Raw genomic sequence first — 24,552 nt, forward strand, 5'->3', positions numbered from 1 at the left:
TTTATGATGGATAAAAGAAGTATGTGGTCCCCGTTTCTAACAGGTTTCCTTACCAATGCGATAACTTCGAATTATACATTTTCCTTTTTTTTTTTTTTTTTTTTTTTTTTTTTTTTTTTTTTTTTTTNATAGTAATTTTATCATAGTTTTTCAAAAATAATTATGATGATTAAAATAATGTTTTTTTTTTGTTTTTTTCTTAAATTACGATGAGGGCACAATGTCTGTTAATTATTGAATTCAAAAAATAATATATGTTATTTTGAATAATATACCCAACGATAGATTTAAATGGAAACGAGTATATTCGAAAATAACTCTCTTTTTTTTCGTGTAATTGGAGATTTTCGTTGGTTCCTTCTACTTACCAGTTTGAAGATGATAGTAATTGTTAAATGAACACGACTTTCGTCAATGGTATGATATTTGTCCACTTTGAGCATAAGCTCTCATGGTTTTACTTTGGGCTTCTCAAAAGATTTCAGACCGAGATAATATTCCTGAATTATAAACTCATGATCATTCCTTAAATTAGTCGATGTGGGACTTTCATCATCCAACCATAGTTACTATTAAGTCGTTTGTATTGAGATTTATATTATAAAATATTGTAATTTATAATTTTATTTATTTTAGTTCTTATTCAAGGTAACCAATTGTATGGAGAGTATATAATTGACTTGAGTGTCTTGTCATAAAAACCCTTTTGAAATAATTTATGTTGTTACAAATGATTTGATCTAAATCGTTTATATGGAGACATATGCGTGAAAATAGTAAACCTCCAATAACAACTCGAGGGTTGCATTAAATAGTAGCTGATTACGAAAATAGTACATGGAACTTCAAATTTGAATATAAAGACCATTCGGTTCGGTTCTCAATACTTTAAAATCGTAACAATCGGTTCGCTTTCCGGTTTAAACAAGACGGAGAAAACCGAACCAAAATTTCAAAATTGGAAAAGGAAAGGAAAAAAAATCAGCCCAACCTCCATAGTAGCCCAAAGCTCGGCCCACTTTATGAAATAAAATAATAATAAAAATAAAAATAAAACAAAGGGGAAACCTAACTGCCATTCTTTTCACCTTCCTCTCGCTCTCCCGCCGGCACCAACTTCTTCGCGCCGGCTCCTTCTACCTTCGAGCAGCTCACTGCCGCTTCCCTCTCAACAGGTTGCACTGATTTTCTACTCGCTTGTTACTGGTATTTTCCCAATCTCCATTCACGTATTTCTACGCTCTTGAACAACTCAAATTAGGACAGGTATGGGAAGGAGGAATTATTTTGATTCACAGAGGAACCTCAGGCATTCTTTATATTTGTAGATTTTAGCTGGTTTCTATGTGATTTTAGATTAAATCTATGGTAGCCAATAAGAAGATGAGCCTGTTGTAGAGATTGAGCTTCTTTCCCTCCGACTATGATTGACCAATCAGTATGGTACTTCTAATTACTGGAAACAAGAGCAGTGTATATTGTTTGTGATGAGTTCAGAAGTTTAAAACAGTAAAATAAAAAGGTTTAGGGCTTCCTCGTAGCCACTTTTACATATAGTCTTGACAGTGATTACTAGGTCCATCATCCAGCACCCAAAATCTCAATTACCTAACGGGAGAAAGAATAGAAGAAGAAGAGAACGTTAAACTCTGCCTCATCTGTACACTCCCTCTTATTAAAAAAGATAGTCAAAATTAGTTAATTATTAGCAGCAGACACACCCTTCTTATGGGTTCTAAGGGTACGACTTAATTTGCCCTATTTATGCCGCCTGGATTATAAGTTTACTTAAATTCGTGAGATTGAAGCTAGCAGGGCAGTCTTATCGATTCATTGGCTCCTGAGAAGAATTTCACTTTAGTTTACGCTTTCGATGTTTTAAAGTTATTTGAGCTGTTCGAGTTGAGAACCTTATTGGCATCTAGAATTTATTAGCATGCTATGCATACAATTTTTACAGTGCCATGGGAGGGAGTCGAGCACAAGTCAATAAACCCCATAAATCACGCTTCTCGTCCAAGGCAACGCGACAACAACACAAAACCTCTTTTAAAGGTGCATATATTCTTTCCTTCTGGTTCGTGGAAACCTGTTGTCGTGTTTCTTTTCTAGTTAATATTTGGTTTATGTAGCTATTGGTTTCTAATTTGAGTTTTGGGCCATCAGATAGAAGCAAAGTTACAAAGAATAATGTAGCTAAGGGAGCTAGGGCTGCTCGTCTTCAGCGTAATAAGATGGTACTTGATGTCCAATCTTTTTCTACTTATTCTTACTTTTCCTTGGGCATATTAAGCTTGTCTCATTGTTGGTGGTGCTTCTTTATTTTAATTACCGAGTTTGCTTGTTGCAGATTCGAGAGCAGAAAAGGGCAGCTGTTTTACAGGACAAAAGAGCATCGAGTGGATCAAAAAATCCTCCTAGAGTTATAGTGAGTAGTTAGAATATCGATAGCATTCTACATTTAGCTTTCTTTCTTATTTAAGTCATTTTCTGTTTTCAGACATTTTTCTTATTCTATTTGTTAATAGTACTGATCACAATGACCACAGGTTCTGTTTGGTCTCTCCGCCTCAGTAGACCTGAATCCACTTGCTGAGGATCTTTTGTCTCTGTTAGCTCCTGGATCTTCGTCATCTACAGTTGCTTCTTCAGAGTACAAGCTACGGGCAACAGTAAGTTCTATCTACGTGATTCTTCATGGTTTTAGTAATATTTTCTAAGTAAATTATTTTTAACAATGTTGTTGGGTCATTGCGAGCAAAGGTAAGTTATTTTTTCACACTACTATCCTTTTCCATTTATTGAATTGTCCTGAGCCCCTAATAATCTTTTTCTGTACCAATCCTTATGTTTGCTTTCATTGGGTCAAATTTTTATGCTTCAGGTACTGAAAGCACCCTATGGTGATTTGCAATCGTGTATGGAGATGGCTAAGGTTCTAACTTCTCCTGAAATTGTATCTTTTGTTATTTCTTCACTCATCAAGTTTTAACTTTTGATCTTTAGTTTGTTAATTGGCCATGTACCCATTAATTTGTAGGTAGCCGACCTAATTGCTTTTGTGACCTCTGCGAGCTACTATATTGAAGGAAGCACATCTCTCTACATTGATTCATTTGGAAGCGAATGCCTTTCCCTATTAAGATCTCTGGGTTTACCGAGTACTGCAGTGTTTATTCGAGTATGTTCCTTTTTTGAGACTTCTAATCTAAAAGGAGAAGAATTCTTTGCTCGTACAGTTAAAGCTTTTTTTTTTCTTTTCCGGCAGGACCTACCCACTGATATAAAGAAAAGAAACGATTATAAAAAAATGTGTATTTCTAGCATTACTTCTGAATTTCCGGAGGATTGTAAGTTTTATCCTGCAGATACTAAAGATGAGTTACACAAGGTAAATAAGTTTCAGTTGTTCGTGTAGATTACTCATTTACACACCTTTTTATGCTCATTTAGTTATTTTAATGATTTGTATTTGTATTTGCAGTTTATGTGGCTTTTTAAGGAGCAAAGACTCACTGTTCCTCATTGGAGAAATCAAAGGCCTTATTTGATGTCTCAAAAGGTCTTTAAATATGTGTATTTTAATACATTCATAGCTTTGATCACTGTTTTCCTTTTTACTCTAAGAGGAACATCTGCTTGTTATTTATTATTTTGCTAATTCTCTGGCACTACTGTAGGTTGATATGGTAGCTGATAATTGTACTTCAGGAAAATGTACCCTTCTTCTCACTGGTTATCTACGTGCTAGGAGTCTTTCTGTGAATCAGCTGGTAGAGTCCTCTGCTTTGCCATTTTTCTTGCTTCAGGTAGGTTGATTTGTTGTTCATATGTGCCTTTCTTTTTATCAGGTTCATGTTGCTGGAGCAGGAGATTTCCAGCTTTGCAAAATTGAAGTTCTCAAGGATCCAGTTCCATTGAATCCAAGAATGGAACAAGATGCTATGGATACTCACGATGTGGAGGTAATTATATATTTTCTACTGAAAAGCTATTCTTGTAGATTAGTTTCTTCATTAACTGTTCAGTTTGAGAAATGTATCAATAGGGGGATGGAATTTCCTTCTCTCATAGGTATTACGGTGCATATTTTACTTGCATTGTGCTTCAAGTGAAGTTTTTAAATAATATTTTATGTTTGCATATAACGCTTGCTCCTTGTGTATGCATTCACTTTCTTACGGATTTTAAATTTCACCTTTCTTGACATGTAGGTTATTCAACTGTTGGAGCCATCAGAGCAAGAGCCATTGGTTGTCGAGAACGATCCTGATCCTCTGTCTGGTGAACAGGTGTTCTTTTTTAATAAGAAATATACTTTTCTATAAAAACCGAGTCAAGACATTGGTCTTTTTTCATGCATGGTTTACTATTCTTAATTTCCTTGCTATTTCTTCTTTCATGGTGGCTGGTGGGAGTTAAATACATGATTTAAAAATATTCATGTAAAAGCTAAAAAGAAGTTAACTTGAGATATGGAAGTCAACTAGATTAGAATTATACTTTTTATTCTTGTTATTTTTTTCCTCGTAGTTTTAAAATTGTTTTAGTCTTGTTATATGCTTCCAAACTAATCTAAGAGCCTTAAGGTGTTTCTACATTCTTTAATCTTGTTGTACAAATGCTATTTCTAGGACAAAATCTCATGCCACTTGGTTAGTTATATTTATAGTTGATGTTTGAGACTGTTGATTTGTTTTTCTCTCAGACTTGGCCAACTGAGGCAGACAGAGCTGAGGCCGATAGAAATCAGAAAGAAAAGCATTTAAGGAAAAGAGCACTTGCTCATGGCACTTCTGAGTATCAGGTTTGCATATTAATCTGATAATGCTTCCCCCACGATTTACATGTTCATAGTTTTATACTACTTCTCAGCATCTCATATTTTTTCCTTCACTTCTACCAAAATACACAGGAAGCTTGGGAAATAGGTGACACAGATGATGAGGATTCTGATGTTGACAATGAATCTGATGGTATGATGTTAGACAGTGGTTATACAAATGAAGTGGATGACCTTAATAATCCATGCCTCAGTGATGATGATCAAGCTTCTTTTGAGTTAATAAATTCTGATCACGAGACAGATATGGATTCTGTGATGATGGTGAGAATCTCATTGTTTTTTTTTTTTTATCTGTGATTTACCATTGCTTATTTCACCAGACTATGACTATTGCTTCAAAGCTAGAGAACTAGCATCCTGGGGTGCAACTAGAAATAGACAACCTTCTAGTTATTATAAGCTTTTTGTAGTATGCTGAAAAAATGGAATATTATAAGGGGATTTTAAATCTTAAAAGAACTGCGGAAAGTTTCAAAAAGTCTGCACTGCTAGGAATCATCATATTGATTGAATTCCAAACTATCTTCAGTCCATCTTAAACCAATTGAAGTAAAGAATAAAATTGTATTCCAAACCATCTTCAATCTCTATGCCTATCATTGATGTGTTGGTTTCTTTCCAGGCAAATTAACCTAACAAAGTGTTGAAGCTTGCACAGTTCTAACTATTATTTTCACCTTTTACATAACGCTCCAGTCACATCATAGGATAACTCCTAGTATTATTCGAGTAAATGTTGAATTAAGAGAGAAGCTTAGCAAATATAGAGTGAACTCACAGTAATAAACAGAACGATAAACCAAATCTTGTGCATTACAAATTAAAATAGAGAAAAAACTAAATCATAAAAAGAGATTAAGAGGGCATTCTCTTTTACAACTTTCATAACTTGAACTTTCTTATGCATTGAGAGTAAGGTTACTTTTTGCCTCTCTCTACCGTTTCTTGTTGATGCTGCCTAGTCACTCAAATTTCATTCCAATGCAGGATGGTGAAAACTTGACCAACGAACAAAAATTGGATGAGATTCAAAAGATTAAAAATGCTCACGCTGATGATGAAGGTTAGTTTGTTTTATTTTATTTTATTTCTTATGGATATTGAAGAGTTATCGAAACATTGATGACAGTTTGAATGCAGTGTTTCCGTACAATTACGAGATTATCAGTTTCTTGCATGTAAAACAACTGAGCATGAAAGTTTGTGGCAGATGCTTGGTGGTGTTCAATGTTATATATGGATGTTCAATAATCTTTCTTATTTGTCGTTACAGAATTTCCAGATGAAGTGGATACACCTATGGATATTCCTGCCAGAAAGCGCTTTGCGAAGTATAGAGGTCTTAAATCCTTTAGGACATCCTCGTGGGATCCTCAAGTATAATTCCTATTATTCAATTATGCTTTCACATACTATTTCTTAACATTACTCTAATTCACCAAAACCTCTCTATCTTTCTAATTCAGGAAAGTTTGCCTCAAGATTATTCTAGAATTTTTGAATTCAGTAACATTTCCAGAACACAAAAGCACGTTCTTGCTAAAGCTCTAGAATTAGAGCAAGGGAATAGAGATGACTGTGTGGCATCAAGCTCCTATTTAAGGCTGCATGTGAAGGAAGTGCCCATTGGTGCTGCTTCAAAATTATGTGAGTTAGCAAAGTCAATGCCAATTACAGCTTGTGGACTTCTGCAGCATGAATCCAAGATGTCTGTCCTCCATTTCAGGTACTTATTGCTGAACTGCCATCTATTCTTCTGTGAATAAATTCTAGCTTCTAACTAATATTGTTTCAGCATCAAGATGCATGATGTCTCTGAAGAGATATCCGATAATGTTGGGACTACTCAGAACTCCAAGAAGCATGATAAGAAATCTCATCCCCTCAAGGGAAAAGAAAAATTGGTGTTCCATGTTGGGTTTCGTCAATTTGTTACAAGGTATTTTTTTAACTTTTCGATAAGAGGCATCTGCCTTTTCACTTTTACAGTTTTAGATAACCATCTCTCAAATTTCAGGCCAATATTTTCATCTGACAACTTTAATTCGGACAAGCACAAGATGGAGAGATTTCTACATGCTGGAAGATTTTCTATTGCTTCAATTTATGCTCCTATATCGTTTGCTCCACTTCCTTTGATAGTCCTGAGGAATGTCGAAGGAATCTCTTCATTTGCTGCTTCTGGTTCGTTAAAGTGTATTGACCCCAGGCGGATAATTTTGAAGAAGATTATTTTATCCGGGTAATGAAATCTATGTCCTTGTCAACAAAGTAATGATTTTTTTTACCTCATTTGAAAATATTGTTTTCGTTATTCACTTTATCAAACAATAGAATTATACTTCCCACAAAGGGAGAGGGAAAGAAGGGGAAATGGTTGTCTACTAGTTTGTCTTAGTATGCAAATTTTATTATCTTATTTTGTTGAATTTAAGCTCTTTAAGCTTACCATCTTGAAATACTCGTTCTTGAGCTTACGGTCAGCGAACAACTCAACATCAGTTCAATAGTCTATTATTTATTATTATTATTATTTTCATCAGTTTATATAGTTTTCGGAATTATTTTTCATGAATTAATCTGATGCAGTGGGAATTTCATAATTGTTAAAACTGAAAGCTGTCTTCCGTTTGTTGTGTGCAGTTATCCTCAAAGAGTATCGAAATTGAAAGCTACAGTGAGATATATGTTTCACAATCCTGATGACGTGAGATGGTTCAAGGTAAGAGAATGCATATAAGTTTGTTAACTGTTACTTTTTGAATGGTATTAATTGAAATTGAACAGATCTTGTATTAGAATGCCCTATGCCCTCTTCTCCCGTTCTTAACTAAGACTTCCCTGGCAGGATGAATTAAATAGTGCTTTCTTCAAATTGGGGAACTTTTTTTAAAAGTATCGCTAATGATTCATTCTAAACTCAATTTTTCACAGGACAATTATATGCTTTTGGTTGAGAAACATAGAATCATAGTATAAAATTGAAATGATAAACGGAGGAATAAAGTAAGGGCTTGAACTCAAAGCTCTTGCATTGAATGGTTGCTATTTTAATAAATAAAAAATCCTTGCATGAAGATTATCACTTGCTATGGAATATATCTTATATTATGGTTTTTCCTCCTAATGTTGAATGATTGATGCAGCCTGTGGATGTGTGGACGAAGTGTGGCAGACGCGGTCGTGTAAAGGAACCTGTTGGTACACACGGTAAGCTTCCCAATACCTGAACTTCAGTACTTACCCTAGACATGGCTAATAATCTTCCTCATAGTCCTATCATTATAACATGTGGCCTGTTGTAATCTTGTGCGACACAGGAGCAATGAAGTGTATTTTCAATGGAGTTTTACAGCAACATGACACAGTTTGCATGAGCTTATACAAGCGTGTTTATCCCAAATGGCCTGAACACCTCTTCCCTCTCCTTGATGTTTGAGATTGCTGTATGAACCAGATTGAAGTTTTGATGTATGTTTTTTTTTTTTTTTTTTTTTTTTTTTTTTTTTTTTTTTTTTTTTTTTTTTGAGCTTATTATGTATTTATAGCCCTACAGGAGGAACAATTTTGATTTGTAAGGTGGCAAAGCTAGAGTTCCAGCCCCCTTTTCTTAGATAACATATTTGAAAATTATTGAGGGAAATGGATGCATTTAAAATTCTGATAGAGTAGAGTTGGTCTATTCCAACTAAAAAAGTGAAGCAATAAATTTAGAGTGTTGTACAAGATTTAGCAGTTATTGCCTCAAAAAAAGGCTATAAGTTATTGCCCCTACAAAAACATATGAGTCTCTTTTCCTTTCATTATTCCATCAATCAATATTTTTCCTAATAAAAAGAAAAAAAAAAAATTCTCAATTTTTTAGCCATCGGATTAGAAATTTGGATTCGTTTGGAAAGATGATAGAAAATCAAAGGTCATTAGTCCTTCACCAACTTGCTTAATTGGCCACCATTATAAACCCCTTTTTATTATGATTACTCAACCTTAATTTAATATACTTGTTTAAATTTAACTTTACTTAAATTATTTTCAAAACCTAAATATTATCGACCTTTTTCATCTATATTTAAAGAGTTTAATATTAAAAAACTAAAACACGAGAGGGTTGAATCTTTGAATTCCATGTGCATACTATTAAACCACATAAAAAGAGTAATTTTGTTTCCAAAAATATGTAATAGTGATTGTGGGGCTTTTCTATATTTAGTTGATTACAAAAAAAAAAAAAAAAAAAAAAAAAAAAAAAAAAAAAAAAAAAAAAAAAAAAANCTCGAATGTGATGACTGAAAGAAGAGAGAAGAGAAAGGACTTTCATTCCAAATATAATGTATGGTCATAATTACAAACTAATAAATTATATTAGTGAGGGTGGAACTATGATGTCCTTCAATTTAGCCTATAAATATCATATTTGTCTTTAAATTTTTTGTTTTCAATTTTTAGACTTTATTATTTATTTTTTCAATAAAAAAATTATAAAAATTAAGTAAAAATAAATTTCAAATAAAAAAATATTATTAAAAATAATTAAAAAAAATATATATATATAATAAAGTAAAATAAGGAGAATAAGGTAAGTGAAGGCGTTGATAAAGTAGGAGTCCTGCACGTTATCTTTCCCTCACAGCCATCACGTGAATTAAAATTCTCCTATTTTTTTCTTTTATTTATTATTTTTTAAAACAATAAAATAAGAATGAGAATAATGCTTAATAATTGATAATTCATATCTCCGTCCTTTTTGGCGGTGATACGGAAACAACCTTTTTCATGTTAGTTTAATTTTAATATTAATATTAATACAAATTATAATTACATTTAATATTTTAAACATCAACTAGGGTTAGGGTTTTAAAAATATTGTTATTTAATGTTTATTTTGGGGTAAAAATAAAAAATAAAAAAGGAGGGAAATTTATTATTAATAATATAATTATTTGAAAAGGAAATATTTATTTATTTAGTTATAAACAGAAAAGAGTTTTGATTGGATTAGGCATCAAATCCGACCAAAGCTTACCGCTTCAACGTTTTTGATTTTCAGACACACCTGGCCACCACATCTTTCCCGACCTGTCCCTGTCTCGTTTCCCGTAATTCCACCAAAACTCAGGGCTATTTCGGTCATTTCACTCATTTACCCGTTTTATTTTCTCTCTTTAATCAACTCCTTAATTATCCCTTTTCTTTAATTTATTTTTCGTTTTGGTTAAATAAAAAAAAAAAAAAAAAAAAAAAAAAAAAAAAAAAAAAAAAAAAAAAAAAAAAANAAAAAAAAAAAAAAGACAAGATCTCTGGAGGTGTGGGAAGGAAGCAAATTAACATACTTGGAATTTAGAATTTAGAAAAACTTACATAAATTCGAAAGCTTCTATTTTTGTGTTTCTATATTTTCCTTTTTCTTTTTTTGTTTAGCTTCTTCTTCTTCTTTGTTCTTCCTTCTTCTTCAGCAGTGGAAGACTTAAATCTCTCCTTCAAGAAAATTTATGGTTCTTTAAAGGGGTTTAGGTTTAATAGCATCTTCTTCTGATTCATTATTTTTCTTCTTTTTCCTTTTATTTTTTGAGGGGTTTGTTTGGATTTTTGTCTGTCCCTCCCCCATTGATACTCAGCTCAACCTCGCCAAGAACTTGCTCAATTTCTTCCTCTCCTCATTTGGGTTGCTCTTTCTTCACCGCATTTGAAGTGGATCCATTACCACACCCCAAGATTTTTATCAGATCAGAGTCTCTACTAGAATGGTACTTCTTTGACCTCTTCTTTCCGCATTTTCGATTCATTTTCTTCATGGGTTCTCTTAATTTCATGGGGGTTTCCTTTCTTCTCATTATTTGGTCTTGTAATTTGTCGGTTTTCTTGTCTTTACTACTTCGACGACTGATCTGTGCTTGAGTTGAAGAATCATCCTAACATTTCAGGACTTTCTTGGGTTCAGATTTAGTCTCTCCTAGTTCTCTGTTTTAATGACATTACGAGCCCTTGCACCTCGAAAGGCTTTTGGGTTTTCTTTAGAATAAGAAGTTTGTTTTGTTTGTTTCTATCGTAGTCTATTTGAAGTGTTTGCATATGTTGACGAAGAGTCAACTAGAGTTCAACGTATTTGACTTCATGAACATCGACTAGTCATTCAACTAAGAGTTCAATGCGACACATTACTTTAGCTCTATGTTTGATTACTAGCATGGTATACATTTTTTTGTACTGTAACATTTCGATTTATTGCAGGCTTCTACTACTGGTCTTGTAGTTGGATCTTTTGTTTGGTTGGAGGATTCTGAAGAAGCTTGGATAGAGGGCGAAGTTTTAGAAATTCGTGGCGATGAAGTTAAAGTCGTATGCACCTCGGGGAAGACGGTGTGTTTTGCTCTTTCTTTTCTTGATATGTATTCATAGCTTTCACCCACCACACTCTCTTAATGCTTTCTGTTATTGTAGTTTAAATCCTAGTTTGGTCCATGAATATTTGCAATTTGGTCCCTAAGGTTTCCATTTGTTTTTATTGACTTGTGGATAGATTATAGTAACTGAAGTTTCAATTTAAGAATAAAATTTTGCTAATCTTTTCCTTCTCTGTTTTCTTCCTCGTTTTCCTATTCGCAGGTTGTAGTTAAAGCAGCTAATGTCTATCCCAAAGATTCCGAAGTGCCACCATGTGGGGTGGATGACATGACCAAGTTGGCTTACTTACACGAACCAGGGGTGCTACACAATTTAAAATTGAGATATGATATCAACGAAATATATGTGAGTATATGAAGAAAATTATTTAGTTTTGGATATTTGTTTCCCTTGTTCGTGAAGGTTGTGTCGATATTGATGTACTTAGTAGGTCACATTCCATTATGTTAGGGAAATATTTTATCTGGTTTAAATGTGAAGATTTTTCGGATATTATGATGTTAATATGCTGAAAAATTGTGCTTCCAGACTTATACGGGGAACATATTGATTGCGGTGAACCCTTTTACAAAGTTACCTCATCTCTATGATAGCTACATGATGGCACAATATAAAGGGGCTGCATTCGGTGAGCTGAGTCCACATCCATTTGCAGTTGCAGATGCTGCCTACAGGCATTTTTCCACAATATTGTTGTATATTTGTATTTGAGAACTTCACTTATTTAATGATAATCTGAAATTCCTCCCCTTTGGATGCAGACTTATGGTCAATGAGAAAAAAAGTCAATCCATATTGGTCAGTGGTGAAAGTGGGGCTGGAAAGACGGAAAGTACGAAGTTGCTTATGCGTTATCTTGCGTATATGGGAGGGAGAGCTGCTACTGAAGGGAGGTCTGTTGAGCAGCAAGTTCTGGAGGTGAGAAAGTTTGAATATCGGTCTTCACGATTATCTGATGCAAATGTTGGGTCTCTGATATTCGAGTTTTCAAAATGTGATTCCGTCCCAAATATTTGTTTTTCTCCTCTTTTGTAGTCAAATCCTGTTCTAGAAGCATTTGGGAATGCAAAGACGGTTCGGAACAACAACTCAAGGTAAGAAGCTCTCTCTTTGGAATATTTATTTCCAAAATTTAGTAGTATTGCTTGAAATAATATGCCTGACTTCCATCTGTGTATGGTATAATGATGACTCTTGTAGTCGATTCGGTAAGTTTGTGGAGATCCAATTTGACCAAAGGGGAAGAATATCAGGAGCTGCTATCAGAACTTACTTGCTGGAAAGATCACGTGTTTGTCAGGTGTCAGATCCGGAGAGAAATTATCATTGCTTCTACATGCTTTGTGCTGCGCCACCTGAGGTAATGGGTGCCCCTGATTACTTGAGCTTACAACCACTTGAACCTACAAATACTTAGACGAAAAAATTACAACCACTTGAACATACTAGTTTTAATTTTAACCCACAATCGGCATTTCGATTTACAACTTGGCGCTTTGACTGTTAAGATCTTAGTGTCTAGAAGCATAATTTATTTATCTTTGGACTAAGTTGGAGTTGTTCTTCGTTGTCTTTTCCCTTTTCAATCGTAAAGGAGGTTAAGAAGTATAAATTGGGAAACCCAAGAGATTTCCATTATCTAAATCAATCAAATTGCTATGAGTTGGATGGAATTGATGATGCCGAGGAATATATTGCTACGAGAAAAGCAATGGAAGTCGTTGGAATAAGTTTGGATGAGCAGGTATTTCCTCACCCATAACTTCGATATGACAAAGACAAAGATTCTCAAGTATATCCTATGTATCATCTCCCCCCCCATTTCGTTCTTCCTTCCTTCCAGGATGGAATTTTTCGTGTCGTGGCTGCAATTCTTCATCTTGGAAACATAGAATTTGCAAAAGGGAAGGAGGCTGATTCTTCTGTTCCCAAAGATGAAAAATCTTGGTTCCATCTTAGAACTGCTGCTGAGCTTTTCATGTAAGTGCACAACTTCTTTGAGTGAAAAGCAGATTTTGGAAGAATGATGGCACCATTAAAAGGTTGATGACAACAACTTTTATCCAGGTGTGATGAAAAGGCCTTGGAAGATTCTCTCTGCAAACGTGTGATCGTCACTCGTGATGAAACTATCACAAAGTGGCTGGATCCAAATTCTGCAGCTCTTAGCCGAGATGCTCTGGCAAAAATTGTATACTCTAGGTTGTTTGACTGGTGAGTCCTCTCTCTAAAGAAAGATATGACATTTTGGAACTTTGGTGTCGTCTTCATTTTATATCGTTTTAAAATACGTTTAACGTTCCTTTTCGCAGGCTGGTGGACAAAATTAATAATTCAATTGGTCAGGACCCTGATTCAAAGTTCTTGATTGGAGTGCTGGATATCTATGGATTTGAGAGTTTCAAGACTAACAGGTGCTCATCCGGTATGCCTTTTTCTGGGATAAAAGAGAGAAGACAAAGGATTTCTCATTAAAAAAGCCTTATTCAAATAAAAATAAACCCTATTCAAATAACATTTTTGAATTGTTAATTCTAAATATTCCTTATAATGGTGTGGAAACCTCTCTCTAGGAGACGTGTTTTAAAACCTTGAGGGGAAGCTCTTGAGGGAAAGCCCAAAGAGGACAATATCTACTAGTGGTGGGTTTGGAAGGTTACAAATGGTATCAGAGCCTAACACGGGGCGATGTGCCAGCGAGGACGCTGGGCCCCAAAAGGGGAAGATTGCGAGATCCCACATCGGTTGAAGAGGGGAACAAAACATTCCTTATAAGGGTGTGGAAACCTCTCCCTAGGATACACATTTTAAAACCTTGAGGGGAAGCCCGAAAGGGAAAGACCAAAAGGACAATATTTACTAGCGGCGAGTTTGGACTGTTACATTGTCACAACTTTATGAAGTAATGTAGGAGTTCTATTTGCTTACAATTCCCGTATTTTGTTATGTTCAATAGAGTTGTCGGTCTGATTACCTTTCCAGAAGCATTTCCCATTAGTTTCTTATCTGATTCTTAATCTCCTTTAAATATTACAGTTTTGAGCAATTTTGCATCAACTTGACTAATGAAAAGCTTCAGCAGCATTTCAATCAGGTAGAAATGAAGCATATTGATTGTCTTTTCAGGTTTAATTATTCGTCGTTTTTTATTTTATTTTCTGCATATTCTCAACACTTGTATCTTTAACAAACAGCATGTTTTCAAGATGGAGCAAGAAGAGTACACTAAAGAGGAAATTGATTGGAGTTATATTGATTTTGTTGATAATCAAGATGTCCTTGATCTCATTGAAAAGGTTTGTTATCATTTGGTGTGTTTATTTATACCGATTCATCTCAATCGAGTCTTCATTTATTACCTGTAGTTGTCCTTGGACATTGTCTTTTAAAGGCTACCAAGCTTTCATTTTCGCTCGTCTTGATTATCTTCTTCACGTATACACACAGATTATCTTCTCTCCACTCACCCCATTAACACTTGAGGATTTATCTTTATAACCCTTATTTCTTAATCATTTTCAATTTCAGAAACCTGGTGGTATCATTGCCCTTCTGGATGAAGCTTGGTAAGTGTAGCGATATTTCTATAAGCATTTTCGTTGCTTTGTGTCAATGTCTATGATGTGCAGTTCAATAAGATGGCTTGTGCTTGCCATTTGCAGTATGTTCCCCAGATCAACTCATGAAACATTTGCTCAGAAGTTGTATCAGACATTCAAAAACCATAAACGCTTCAGCAAACCAAAATTAGCCCGGAGTGACTTCACCATTGTTCATTATGCTGGTGATGTGAGTATTTCATCTCTTTCTCTCCGAAAATACACTCACATAATCCTATAATGTCTGCTTCTCATCCCTTATTCATGGATAAAAAAGAAGTGACATCCTTTGAAGTGGAAACACTTGCATTTAATTTGTCAAATGATTTTCAGGTCACCTATCAGACTGATTTATTTCTGGACAAAAATAAAGACTACGTTGTTGCTGAACATCAAGCGCTCTTGGGTGCCTCCAAATGCTCCTTTGTGTCGTGTTTGTTTCCTCCATTAGCTGAAGAATCATCCAAATCTTCGAAGTTCTCATCTATAGGTTCTCGTTTCAAGGTCTGATACAGCTCTCCATTAGGAATTGTGATATTTGATTTGGGTTTAGTCTTTTTGCTTATAAGGAGCTCATTTTTCCTTCTTGCAGCTGCAATTGGTAGCACTTCTGGAAACTCTAAGTGCTACCGAGCCCCATTACATTCGATGTGTAAAGCCCAATAATCTTCTAAAGCCTTCTATCTTCGAGAATCAAAATATATTACAACAATTACGATGTGGGGTAAGATAATTTTCCTTGTTTCTACATAAAATTTAGTATCCTACTTGTTTCTTGCCAACCAAATGTAGTAGTGTCAGTTAATTGTCCAGTGAGATTTGTTAAGGTGCATGCGAGCTGACTTGGACACTCATCGATACAAATGAATCTGCCAACTAGAAGCATATGCCACATTGGAAGTTTTAATCACATCTTCTGTCAAATAAAAGTATCATTGTCTTTACTTCAGGGAGTCATGGAAGCAATTAGGATAAGTTGTGCTGGTTTTCCATCAAGGAAAACATTTGATGAATTTGTTGACCGATTTGGACTCCTTGCACCCGAAGTTTTGGATGGAAGGTATAATTGGTCCGTGGCTTTTCAGACTGCAGATTATGTCTAACGATTGGTGGTTCTGACTTTCTTCGACTTTTATTTTGTTAGTTCTGATGAAGTGGCTGCTTGCAAGAGGCTTCTAGAGAAGGTTGGACTTAAAGGATACCAGGTAATTGTTTGATGAGAGATCGAATTTAGGTCTCGTCGTTGTTCACAAGCTCAGTACTTTATGTTCACGATCTCGAACTTCCATTTGCACAAGTAGTTCCCATATACCAATATTTGTTTGTTCTTTTGATATCAAATCAATTCCTTAGGTTTAACCGTGGAATGATTTACATTTTCTTTATTGGAGTTTTCCCGAGCGGTTAACTGAAGTATAAACTCTAGTGTGTTATCTTACAAATATAACATATTCTGGCAGATCGGTAAGACAAAAGTCTTTCTTAGAGCTGGTCAGATGGCTGAACTTGATGCACTCAGGACTGAGATTTTAGGGAGATCTGCAAGTATTATTCAGCGGAAAGTTCGTTCTTATTTGGCACGTAGAAGTTTTGTGTTGCTTCGGAGGTCAGCTACACATCTACAATCTGCATGTAGAGGTAATAAATCACGTTTAACACATTTCTGCGCTGATGGACCTACTTTCATAAGAAGTTCTTCGTAATCAGTCGAGAATTACCGAGTATTTTCCTATGTTGGTTTTAGGACAACTTGCCCGACAAGTATTTGAGGGCATGAGGAGAGAAGCTTCTTCTATAATGATTCAAAGGAATTTGCGCATGCATATCTGCAGGAAAGCTTACAAAGAAAAGTACTCTTCAGCTGTTTCTATTCAAACTGGAATGCGTGGAATGGCTGCTCGCAATGAGCTACGCTTCAGAAGGCGGTCTAAAGCAGCAATTATTATTCAGGTTTAAAATTTATCCTTCATTTGTTTTGAGTTTTCTTTAGTAGAATACGATGTAGCAGAACTCTGTAGTCATCTCCGCTCTTGCGATTGAGAAGATTTCTTTTTCTGTCCGACAGAGCTACTGTCGCAGATATTTGGCTCAGCTGCACTATAAGAAGTTAAAGAAAGCAGCAATCACCACTCAATCTGCATGGAGAGGAAGAGTTGCTCGTAAGGAACTACGGAAACTGAAGATGGTGAGATCACCTTGTCCTTTCTAACGTGTTTTGTTTCTTCCGACCAATATTCCTTAAAGTTTCCAAAAACAAGAAGGCACGGCTGAGAATGTGGGCATCATCTTGTCTTCTTTCTGAATGTAGGCTGCAAAGGAAACAGGAGCTCTTCAAGCCGCGAAAAATAAATTGGAAAAGCAAGTCGAAGAATTAACGTGGAGGCTGCAGTTGGAGAAGCGCATGAGGGTAAGCATGTCTAAACAGTCATAGGACATAAATCTAGAATTTTTTAATATGTCTAATGAGCCAAATATTTCCAGGCTGATTTGGAAGAAGCTAAAACACAAGAAAACGAGAAGCTGCAATCTGCTTTGCAAAATATGCAGCTTCAGTTGAAAGAAACAAGAACGATGTTTGAGAAGGAACGTGAAGCTGCAAAGAAGGCTGCCGATATTATTCCAATTGTGAAGGAGGTTCCAGTTATTGATAATGCGATAATCGAGAAAATTTCTGGTGAAAACGAAAAGCTCAAGGTAATATACTTTTAAATTTCTTTCGATTATGAGTTAGTTCGTTTAGCTGCTGAGTTTTTGCTTCCTTGTCGTGAATTGTAGGCGTTGGTTTGTTCACTGGAAAAGAAAATTGGCGAAACAGAGAAAAAATATGAAGAGGCGAACAGAGTTAGTGAAGAACGGTTGAAGCAAGCATCGGAGGCCGAAACAAAAATCATTCAATTAAAGACTGCAATGCAGAGGTTGTTGGCTAGATTGTTCTATATAGTAGCTTAGATTGTTCTTCTTTTTTATTTTTTTTTTGTGTGATGAGAAACCGAACATATATTTGCTAGATTGTTCGTTCATTATTGTGCATAAACTTAAAGATCAAGCAACCATGTGCTCGTTTTTACAGGCTTGAACAAAGATTCTCAAATATTGAATCTCAAAATCAGATTCTTCGCCAGCAGACCTTCATGACAACACCAGTAAAAAAAATGGCTGACCATCTTCCTATTGCAGTAGCAGAGGTAAGTCTTATTTGGGGCTTGATACTGTTTTTGTTAGGCCTCTTGCTTGTGGTCGAGTTTCAATCTTCCTCTAGCCGTCTTTGTTCACCATTCTTCCTTGTTCTCGAACAGTAATATCGAGTTTCTTTCTTTGCAGAAATTGGAGAACGGTAGCCATTTGATTGAAGATAACAAAATCGATGTATTGCGTCTTTCTGCACCTTATTCGTCTCCCTCTATGTTCATACTGGGTGATATTATTTTTAATACATGACGTTCATAATTATGTCTAATTATAGGAGCAGCTCGTAACACCCGTGAAAGCGCTGAAGAGAATTAACTCAGAATCTGAAATTAAGTTGAGTCGACCTCTTTTCGAAAATCAACACGTACGTGCTTCTAAATCGCCCGAGTCTTCTCATTTGTTTTGCTCCATTGGTGATGTATTATAACTTCTGATTCCTGGTACAGGAGAATGTTGATGCTCTTGTCAGTTGTGTCATGAACAACATTGGGTTCAGTAATGGGAAGCCTGTAGCTGCCTTTACCATTTATAAATGTCTTCTTCACTGGAAATCTTTCGAAGCCGAAAAAACAAGTGTGTTCGATCGCCTAATTCAGATGATTGGATCTGCAATAGAGGTAACTGGAAAAGATTCGTTTCTGTCATTTGCGTTATGCTGTTACTAAAATAACGAAGTTAAGATCGTTCGTTGGAATAAAATGGGGTTCTAATCGGATTTATCTAAGTTCCAGAATCAAGATAATAATGATCATCTCGCCTATTGGTTGTCGAACACATCTGCGCTACTGTTCTTGCTTCAAAGAAGCTTGAAAGCTGCCGGTGCTCCCCGAAAACCACCAACTTCAACATCCTTATTTGGAAGGATGACTATGGTATTTTGGATTCAATGTTTCTATTCTTTATGAACCTTTATTTTCTGTTATTTAATCCTTTAGTGTTCTTGGTTGTTTAGGGTTTTCGTTCGTCTCCGTCTTCCAACAGTCTTGGATCTGCGCTTAAGGTCGTGCGCCAAGTGGATGCTAAATATCCAGCTTTGCTATTCAAGCAGCAGTTGACTGCATATGTCGAAAAAATATTCGGAATTATCCGAGATAACTTGAAGAAGGAGTTGACATCATTGCTGTCCTTGTGTATCCAAGTAAGTAGGATCCTCCGAGCAGTCTTTTCGTTTTCTCTTTCTCGTACGGGGGTTGCTGTAATGAAGCTTCGTTTCCTATACGTCTCGGGTTCTTGTCAGGTACCAAGAACATCGAAGGGAGTATTACGATCGGGAAGATCATTTGGAAAAGATACTCAAACAAATTACTGGCAGAGCATCATAGAATGCCTCAACATGCTTCTGTGCACATTGAAAGAAAATTTTGTATGGATACTTTTTGGAACCTTTCAAGTCCCTTGTATTGAATGTTGTGGACATGTTTCTCAAAGATTTCATTATCGTTATGGTTTCAGGTTCCGCAAATACTTACCCAGAATATCTTTGTTCAAAACTTTTCATATATTAATGTTCAACTCTTCAATAGGTAAGCCATTCATTCTGTATCTTCGGTTTCATTCTAAGAAGGAAACCGTGTTGACGGTCGTGTTTTTTGCTTTTCAGCCTTCTTCTTCGTCGAGAATGTTGTACGTTCAGCAATGGGGAATATGTCAAATCCGGGTTAGCTGAGTTGGAGCTCTGGTGCTGCCAGGCAAAAGAGGAGGTAGTACTTACTTTCCCTTTTCAATCAAGAAGTTAAAATTTTGAGTTAGTTTTTGAATCAATGGCCCAAGCCTACCGCTAGCTGATATTGTCCTCTTTGGACTTCCCCTTCGGGTTTCCCCTTAAGGTTTTTAAAACGCGTCTGCTAGGGAGAGGCTTCGATACCCTTATAAAAAATGCTTCGTTCTCCTCCTCAACTGTCGTGGGATTTCTTAATCCACCCCCTTTCTGGGCCCAACGTTATCGCTCGATGTGGAACACCACAATCCACCCTCCTTCGGGGTTCAGTGTTCTTGCTGGCACACCGCCTCATGTCCACCCCCTTTTGGAGCTCAGCCTCCTCGCTGGCACATCGCTTGGTGTTTGGCTCTAATACCATTTGTAATGACCCAAACCTACCGCTAATAGATACTGTCCTCTTTGAGCTTTACCTTTCGGGCTTCCTCTCAAGGTTTTTAATACGCATCTAGTAGGGAGAAGTTTTCACACTCTTATAAAGAATGCTTTCTCCTCCCCAACCGATGTGAGATCTCACACCTCATTTGTGCCATGTTGCTTAAGCCCAAAGCAATACTAAACGAGCCGCCGCCCTAACGAGACTCTTAGTCGAGCGTTTCTTTTACCTTTATTTGAAGCTAGCCTAGAAATATATATATATTTTTTACTTAAATCTGATTATTTACAGTATGCTGGTGCTTCTTGGGATGAGCTTAAACACATAAGACAAGCTGTTGGCTTCTTGGTATGATATCTACTTCATTTTTAGAAGCATAAAATTGTACAGTATCACATCAAGTACCTGTTAATGCTCTTTATTTACAGGTTATACATCAGAAATACAGAATTTCATATGATGAAATCACCAATGATCTTTGCCCGGTAACTCTCGCTCTCTTTCTCTCGTCTCTGTTCACTTAGTTCTCGAATTATGACAATTATGCTTTAGATCCTTTTTATGGAAATCCAACACAAAATCTTTGTTTGTTTGGTTTAGATTCTGAGTGTCCAGCAACTTTATAGAATATGTACACTCTACTGGGATGACAACTATAACACTCGAAGCGTGTCGCCTGATGTGAGTTGTTTGTTCATGTCCTGTTCTTCATTTGAAACTGTTTCTCTTGAGTTAATCTGCTCACCATAACTTTGATACATGAGAATAGGTAATATCCAGTATGAGAGTGCTCATGACTGAGGACTCCAACAGTGCAGTTAGCAGTTCCTTCCTATTGGATGACAATTCTAGGTGAGTCCGAAAATCAATCGTAATGCGTCTTAATCATCTCACAATATGATTCATTGTCGTGCTCTATTAAAACGTGCCATGTTTCATCAACGCACAGCATCCCTTTCTCGGTCGAAGACCTCTCGAACTCACTGCAAGAGAAAGATTTCTGCGGCGTGAAGCCTGCCGACGACTTGCTTGAGAACCCAGCCTTCCAATTTTTAAACGAGTGAGGCTAAGAACGGGTCGAGTAGGGTGTTTTTCAGCTGATTTCTGTTCTGTTGGGTGGCTCGTCAAGCAGCTCAGCTCGGAAATCTTGTTTTTGTACCATCCTCCCACAAAGAAAGGTCCCTCTCCTTGATGAAATTTTATTTATTCATTCAATCTGGGTTTGGTAGTGTAAATTCTTCTTCACTAGGACTGAGGAGTGTTTGGGTATAGTGTTTGTATTCTTTTTATTGTTCTTATGCCATCATTGGCTGCATTTTTTTAGCATTTTTTCCCTTCTTTTGGTGGCTGAGACACTCTACTCTCCACTCACATTTCATTGTATAAAGGAGTACCTCAAGTTTGTATAAATTTGGTAAGAAATAATAGGAACAGTTCTTCGCTATCAGCTCACTTTTCTATTTATATATGTTTGTTTGTCTTAATGGATGTGATTGTCATGGGGGCAAGAATGTTTTGCCATGATTGGGTGAGAATAGTTGTCACGAGGCAAAGACATGGCTACCACCATGTCTCGACTGAGTTGAGATGGTTATACTGAGCCATCAAGTTGCTATTGTATTGTTTAACTTTTGACAACCTAAACTCCTTACTCATATGGTTAGAGTCGTTTTCTAGTGGATGAAACTCTTGTTAAGAACAAACTATAGTTAGCTAAGCGATGACGTTAGAAACGAGACTCGTTTTTGTGAAAAAACCACATGCTTTGGGACCATTTAGGACCTCAAATGGACCATCCAAAATTCTATTTCCCCTTTGTTTTGGTCCATCTTCACATGAATTTTAGACCCTTCATATGGTATTTTCATGCATTCCATTTGAAACATTGGTCCCTTCACTTCATTTTTCTCACATTCACAACTACATCAACATCAACCCTTTTCCTTTCGACTTGTAACACGCACGACCAAACATGATTGCGTCCGAAATAATCAAACCAATGATTAGTATCAAAAACCCTAATTTTAGTCTTCTATGTATACAGATTAACAAAGAGGAATTTAAAGAACCTCAAACTTCAACTTTAATGAACTTTTGTCCATGTTTACGGGCTTCGATTTAAACAACCCTTTTCCTTTCGACTTGTAACACGCACGACCAAACATGATGTGAAGACTTTATTTAAATTTGAACATTAAATTTATTAGGTTTGGTCCATATAGACATCATTCAGATAAATTATACACATTCCATATGGTGGAGTGATGTGATGCATTTCCTATCTAAAAAAGTTAAAAAACCCTCATTTTCAAGTATATGTATTCTGTTTGACTATTAAATTTTTTATTTTATTTGTTTAAACTATATGGTTGTTGAATGTATATAGAAATCATACATGAATTTGAAATAATTTGCAATCATTAAAGTCAATTCCAATTATGTTCAAGTTTCATGCATTTTTATAGTCTACCCTAATTAATTGTTATGCTAATTAAACCAATTATACCTAATGTACGTGTGGGTCATGTCCCAAACAATTAACATAAATTAATATGTGATAATTAAGTTGTTTTTTAATATTTTCAGTATATTTTATATGGAAGAAGTAAGTAACATGACCATGTCGCAGGGGATGCAAGAGAATGTCGGGATACATAGGTGTTATTTGAATAATTTTCGACCGTCGGATTTATCATGTGTTTGGTCAAGATGGGATTCTTGTTTTCAAATGTTTCCGATTAATGTTTTTGACTAATTTCCCATTTTATGGTCTCTTAATTAATAAATTAAATTTTTTTATTTATTTTTTAATCTCTCTCTCTAACTAAAAACTTTCAACTGCCTTTCCATGTGGTCTCATGTGTTTCTCCCACAACGCTCCTCTCTCTCCCTATTAATTCAGTTATTATGGTTGCTATGTTAGTTGATTAATTAATTAATTAATTAATTAATTATTGGAAGAGAGAGGGAAATCTAGCTATTTTACTGATTAATTTGATTAATGGGGTTTGACTAAATTATAATATTTAATTATTGAGTGTAATTTTTGAAGGCATCACATGGATTAATTCCTTTCTTTTATTATTATTTTTATTTTAAAAGAAAATATTTGGACGGTTGAGATCATTTTAAAGCAAACATAAACATCCAAATCTGCGCAACGACCGCCCTTAGATGTTGCTGCCACCCATGTATAATGCATCCCATGTGCCATTTTATTTTTCTCTCTATTTATTCATAATCAACTCAATTTACCTAATTAATAATGTATGCAATTTTATTTTCATTAAATTTAACTTAATTTTAAATATAATTTTAATTTCGTCGGTCGGATATCAATACGAAATCTAACTCGTGAACTATGTGTTGATATGGAATAAAAATGAAAAAACATTGCAATATATTCCAATTCATTAAGATCTTTATACAAATAAATATATCAATTTTCATTTTATAAGAAATTCCACGTGTCCCATGCTATTCGGGTCGTAGCGTAAGCTAGTTATGCTTTTAGCTACTGGACTCTTGCCATCTAGGATGCAACACTCCACTGCTTCACACAACCCTGTTTTTATGATTTAGGTTGCTTCTATTTCGTTCGTTGCTACTACGAGAATCGCTTTTACTTTCTTTTCTTCTAGCTATTAAGAGGTTTTTGTTCACTAGGTTTTTGACCTATTCAAGAATTTTCGGATCTAGACTTATTTTCAACTCCTGAAGCATTGTGAAATAAAATGATATAGTATTAATGTTGTTCGTCTCTCCCGCGGTGAATATTAGATATGAATTCAAATTGTTGAAGGATTAAAGTAAGTTTGGATATACTTAATATGCTCTCGGCACGTTGTTGTTTAATATGAGAGCATTAAGGAAGGGGAGGGGGCTGTGTGTGTGGCAGCATGCATATGGGAGGAAGCTACGGGGGTGGCATGCACCAGCGCTGCTGGTTGGTGCTCAGCTCAGATGGCGGAAGGGAATATGCAATGCATACTCCCTTTTCTCAACTTCTAATTCATTTTTCCTAATTTCTATGACAACTAGATTTATTCATCCCTGTCTTGACTTCTTCATCCATTTTTAGTTACGCTATAGAAAAATTGATATTTTCAAAGAGTTCGTCGTTGTAGTTTGCTATAAAAATGAGTTTGTCATGTCGTGTTTTGTTAGAGATAATCAAATGCACGAAGAAAAAATAATCAAGGGAGTAGATCAGTACGGTCCATGGTTTAGACCGTCTAAGTCGAGCCCTCTTAACAAATGTCCAATCTAAACCGGCTAGGTCTAGTCGAGAGGCATGCAATCTAGCCTAGACATAAGGGGTTCCTTCCTAACCCTCCGGTTCCTCTCACAACCGAAGTACTATGAGAGATTCATCGATGGAAAGTCAACAATTTTCTAGCTAATCTTATTTAATAAATATATG

At 35.6% G+C, this 24,552-nt stretch overlaps 2 protein-coding genes across 4 annotated transcripts; both read left to right on the top strand.

The window, feature by feature from the left end:
* Nucleotides 1–1,071: 1,071 nt before the first annotated feature.
* Nucleotides 1,072–8,572, top strand: LOC111778120 (pre-rRNA-processing protein TSR1 homolog). 3 transcript variants are annotated; one of them, XM_023657782.1, is made up of 23 exons: nucleotides 1,072–1,175; nucleotides 1,961–2,055; nucleotides 2,167–2,237; nucleotides 2,351–2,428; nucleotides 2,550–2,672; nucleotides 2,885–2,935; nucleotides 3,041–3,181; nucleotides 3,269–3,391; nucleotides 3,485–3,562; nucleotides 3,681–3,773; nucleotides 3,852–3,965; nucleotides 4,215–4,292; nucleotides 4,709–4,807; nucleotides 4,916–5,107; nucleotides 5,834–5,909; nucleotides 6,120–6,223; nucleotides 6,313–6,572; nucleotides 6,642–6,785; nucleotides 6,864–7,088; nucleotides 7,490–7,568; nucleotides 7,993–8,056; nucleotides 8,167–8,322; nucleotides 8,356–8,572. In XM_023657782.1, the coding sequence occupies exons 2-22, from the start codon at nucleotides 1,965–1,967 to the stop codon at nucleotides 8,283–8,285; spliced, it is 2,403 nt and encodes an 800-aa protein (XP_023513550.1). In that variant the 5' UTR covers nucleotides 1,072–1,175; nucleotides 1,961–1,964; the 3' UTR covers nucleotides 8,286–8,322; nucleotides 8,356–8,572. The 3 variants fall into 3 exon arrangements, with proteins under 3 accessions (XP_023513550.1, XP_023513551.1, XP_023513549.1); XM_023657783.1 differs by having other exon boundaries at nucleotides 1,072–1,206; nucleotides 8,167–8,572; XM_023657781.1 differs by having other exon boundaries at nucleotides 8,167–8,572.
* A 1,687-nt stretch (nucleotides 8,573–10,259) lies between these two features.
* Nucleotides 10,260–21,581, top strand: LOC111778121 (myosin-6-like). Its single transcript, XM_023657784.1, has 39 exons — nucleotides 10,260–10,590; nucleotides 11,075–11,203; nucleotides 11,450–11,593; nucleotides 11,777–11,922; nucleotides 12,010–12,166; nucleotides 12,284–12,342; nucleotides 12,449–12,608; nucleotides 12,843–12,992; nucleotides 13,092–13,228; nucleotides 13,316–13,462; nucleotides 13,561–13,662; nucleotides 14,285–14,342; nucleotides 14,443–14,544; nucleotides 14,777–14,814; nucleotides 14,911–15,037; nucleotides 15,181–15,351; nucleotides 15,440–15,571; nucleotides 15,798–15,907; nucleotides 15,992–16,052; nucleotides 16,308–16,485; nucleotides 16,592–16,797; nucleotides 16,913–17,032; nucleotides 17,156–17,254; nucleotides 17,329–17,541; nucleotides 17,623–17,762; nucleotides 17,918–18,032; nucleotides 18,169–18,213; nucleotides 18,311–18,400; nucleotides 18,483–18,653; nucleotides 18,768–18,908; nucleotides 18,989–19,174; nucleotides 19,274–19,399; nucleotides 19,489–19,559; nucleotides 19,637–19,736; nucleotides 20,421–20,477; nucleotides 20,558–20,614; nucleotides 20,730–20,810; nucleotides 20,899–20,981; nucleotides 21,079–21,581. The coding sequence occupies exons 1-39, from the start codon at nucleotides 10,588–10,590 to the stop codon at nucleotides 21,191–21,193; spliced, it is 4,527 nt and encodes a 1,508-aa protein (XP_023513552.1). The 5' UTR covers nucleotides 10,260–10,587; the 3' UTR covers nucleotides 21,194–21,581.
* The last annotated feature ends 2,971 nt before the right edge of the window (nucleotides 21,582–24,552 follow it).

The sequence above is a fragment of the Cucurbita pepo genome, chromosome LG17 (assembly GCF_002806865.2).
Source record: "Cucurbita pepo subsp. pepo cultivar mu-cu-16 chromosome LG17, ASM280686v2, whole genome shotgun sequence".
NCBI lineage: Eukaryota > Viridiplantae > Streptophyta > Magnoliopsida > Cucurbitales > Cucurbitaceae > Cucurbita > Cucurbita pepo.

Bases quoted from the DNA above. Each gene is read 5' to 3' on its own strand.
- LOC111778121 (XM_023657784.1), top strand. The intron at 11,594-11,776 runs GTGAGTATATGA...TTGTGCTTCCAG, and splicing joins ATGATATCAACGAAATATAT to ACTTATACGGGGAACATATT. The intron at 13,663-14,284 runs GTGCTCATCCGG...TAAATATTACAG, and splicing joins GAGAGTTTCAAGACTAACAG to TTTTGAGCAATTTTGCATCA.
- LOC111778120 (XM_023657783.1), top strand. From the start codon at position 1,965: ATGGGAGGGAGTCGAGCACAAGTCAATAAACCCCATAAATCACGCTTC. The intron at 2,238-2,350 runs GTACTTGATGTC...TGCTTGTTGCAG, and splicing joins GTCTTCAGCGTAATAAGATG to ATTCGAGAGCAGAAAAGGGC. The intron at 7,569-7,992 runs GTAAGAGAATGC...TGATTGATGCAG, and splicing joins ATGACGTGAGATGGTTCAAG to CCTGTGGATGTGTGGACGAA.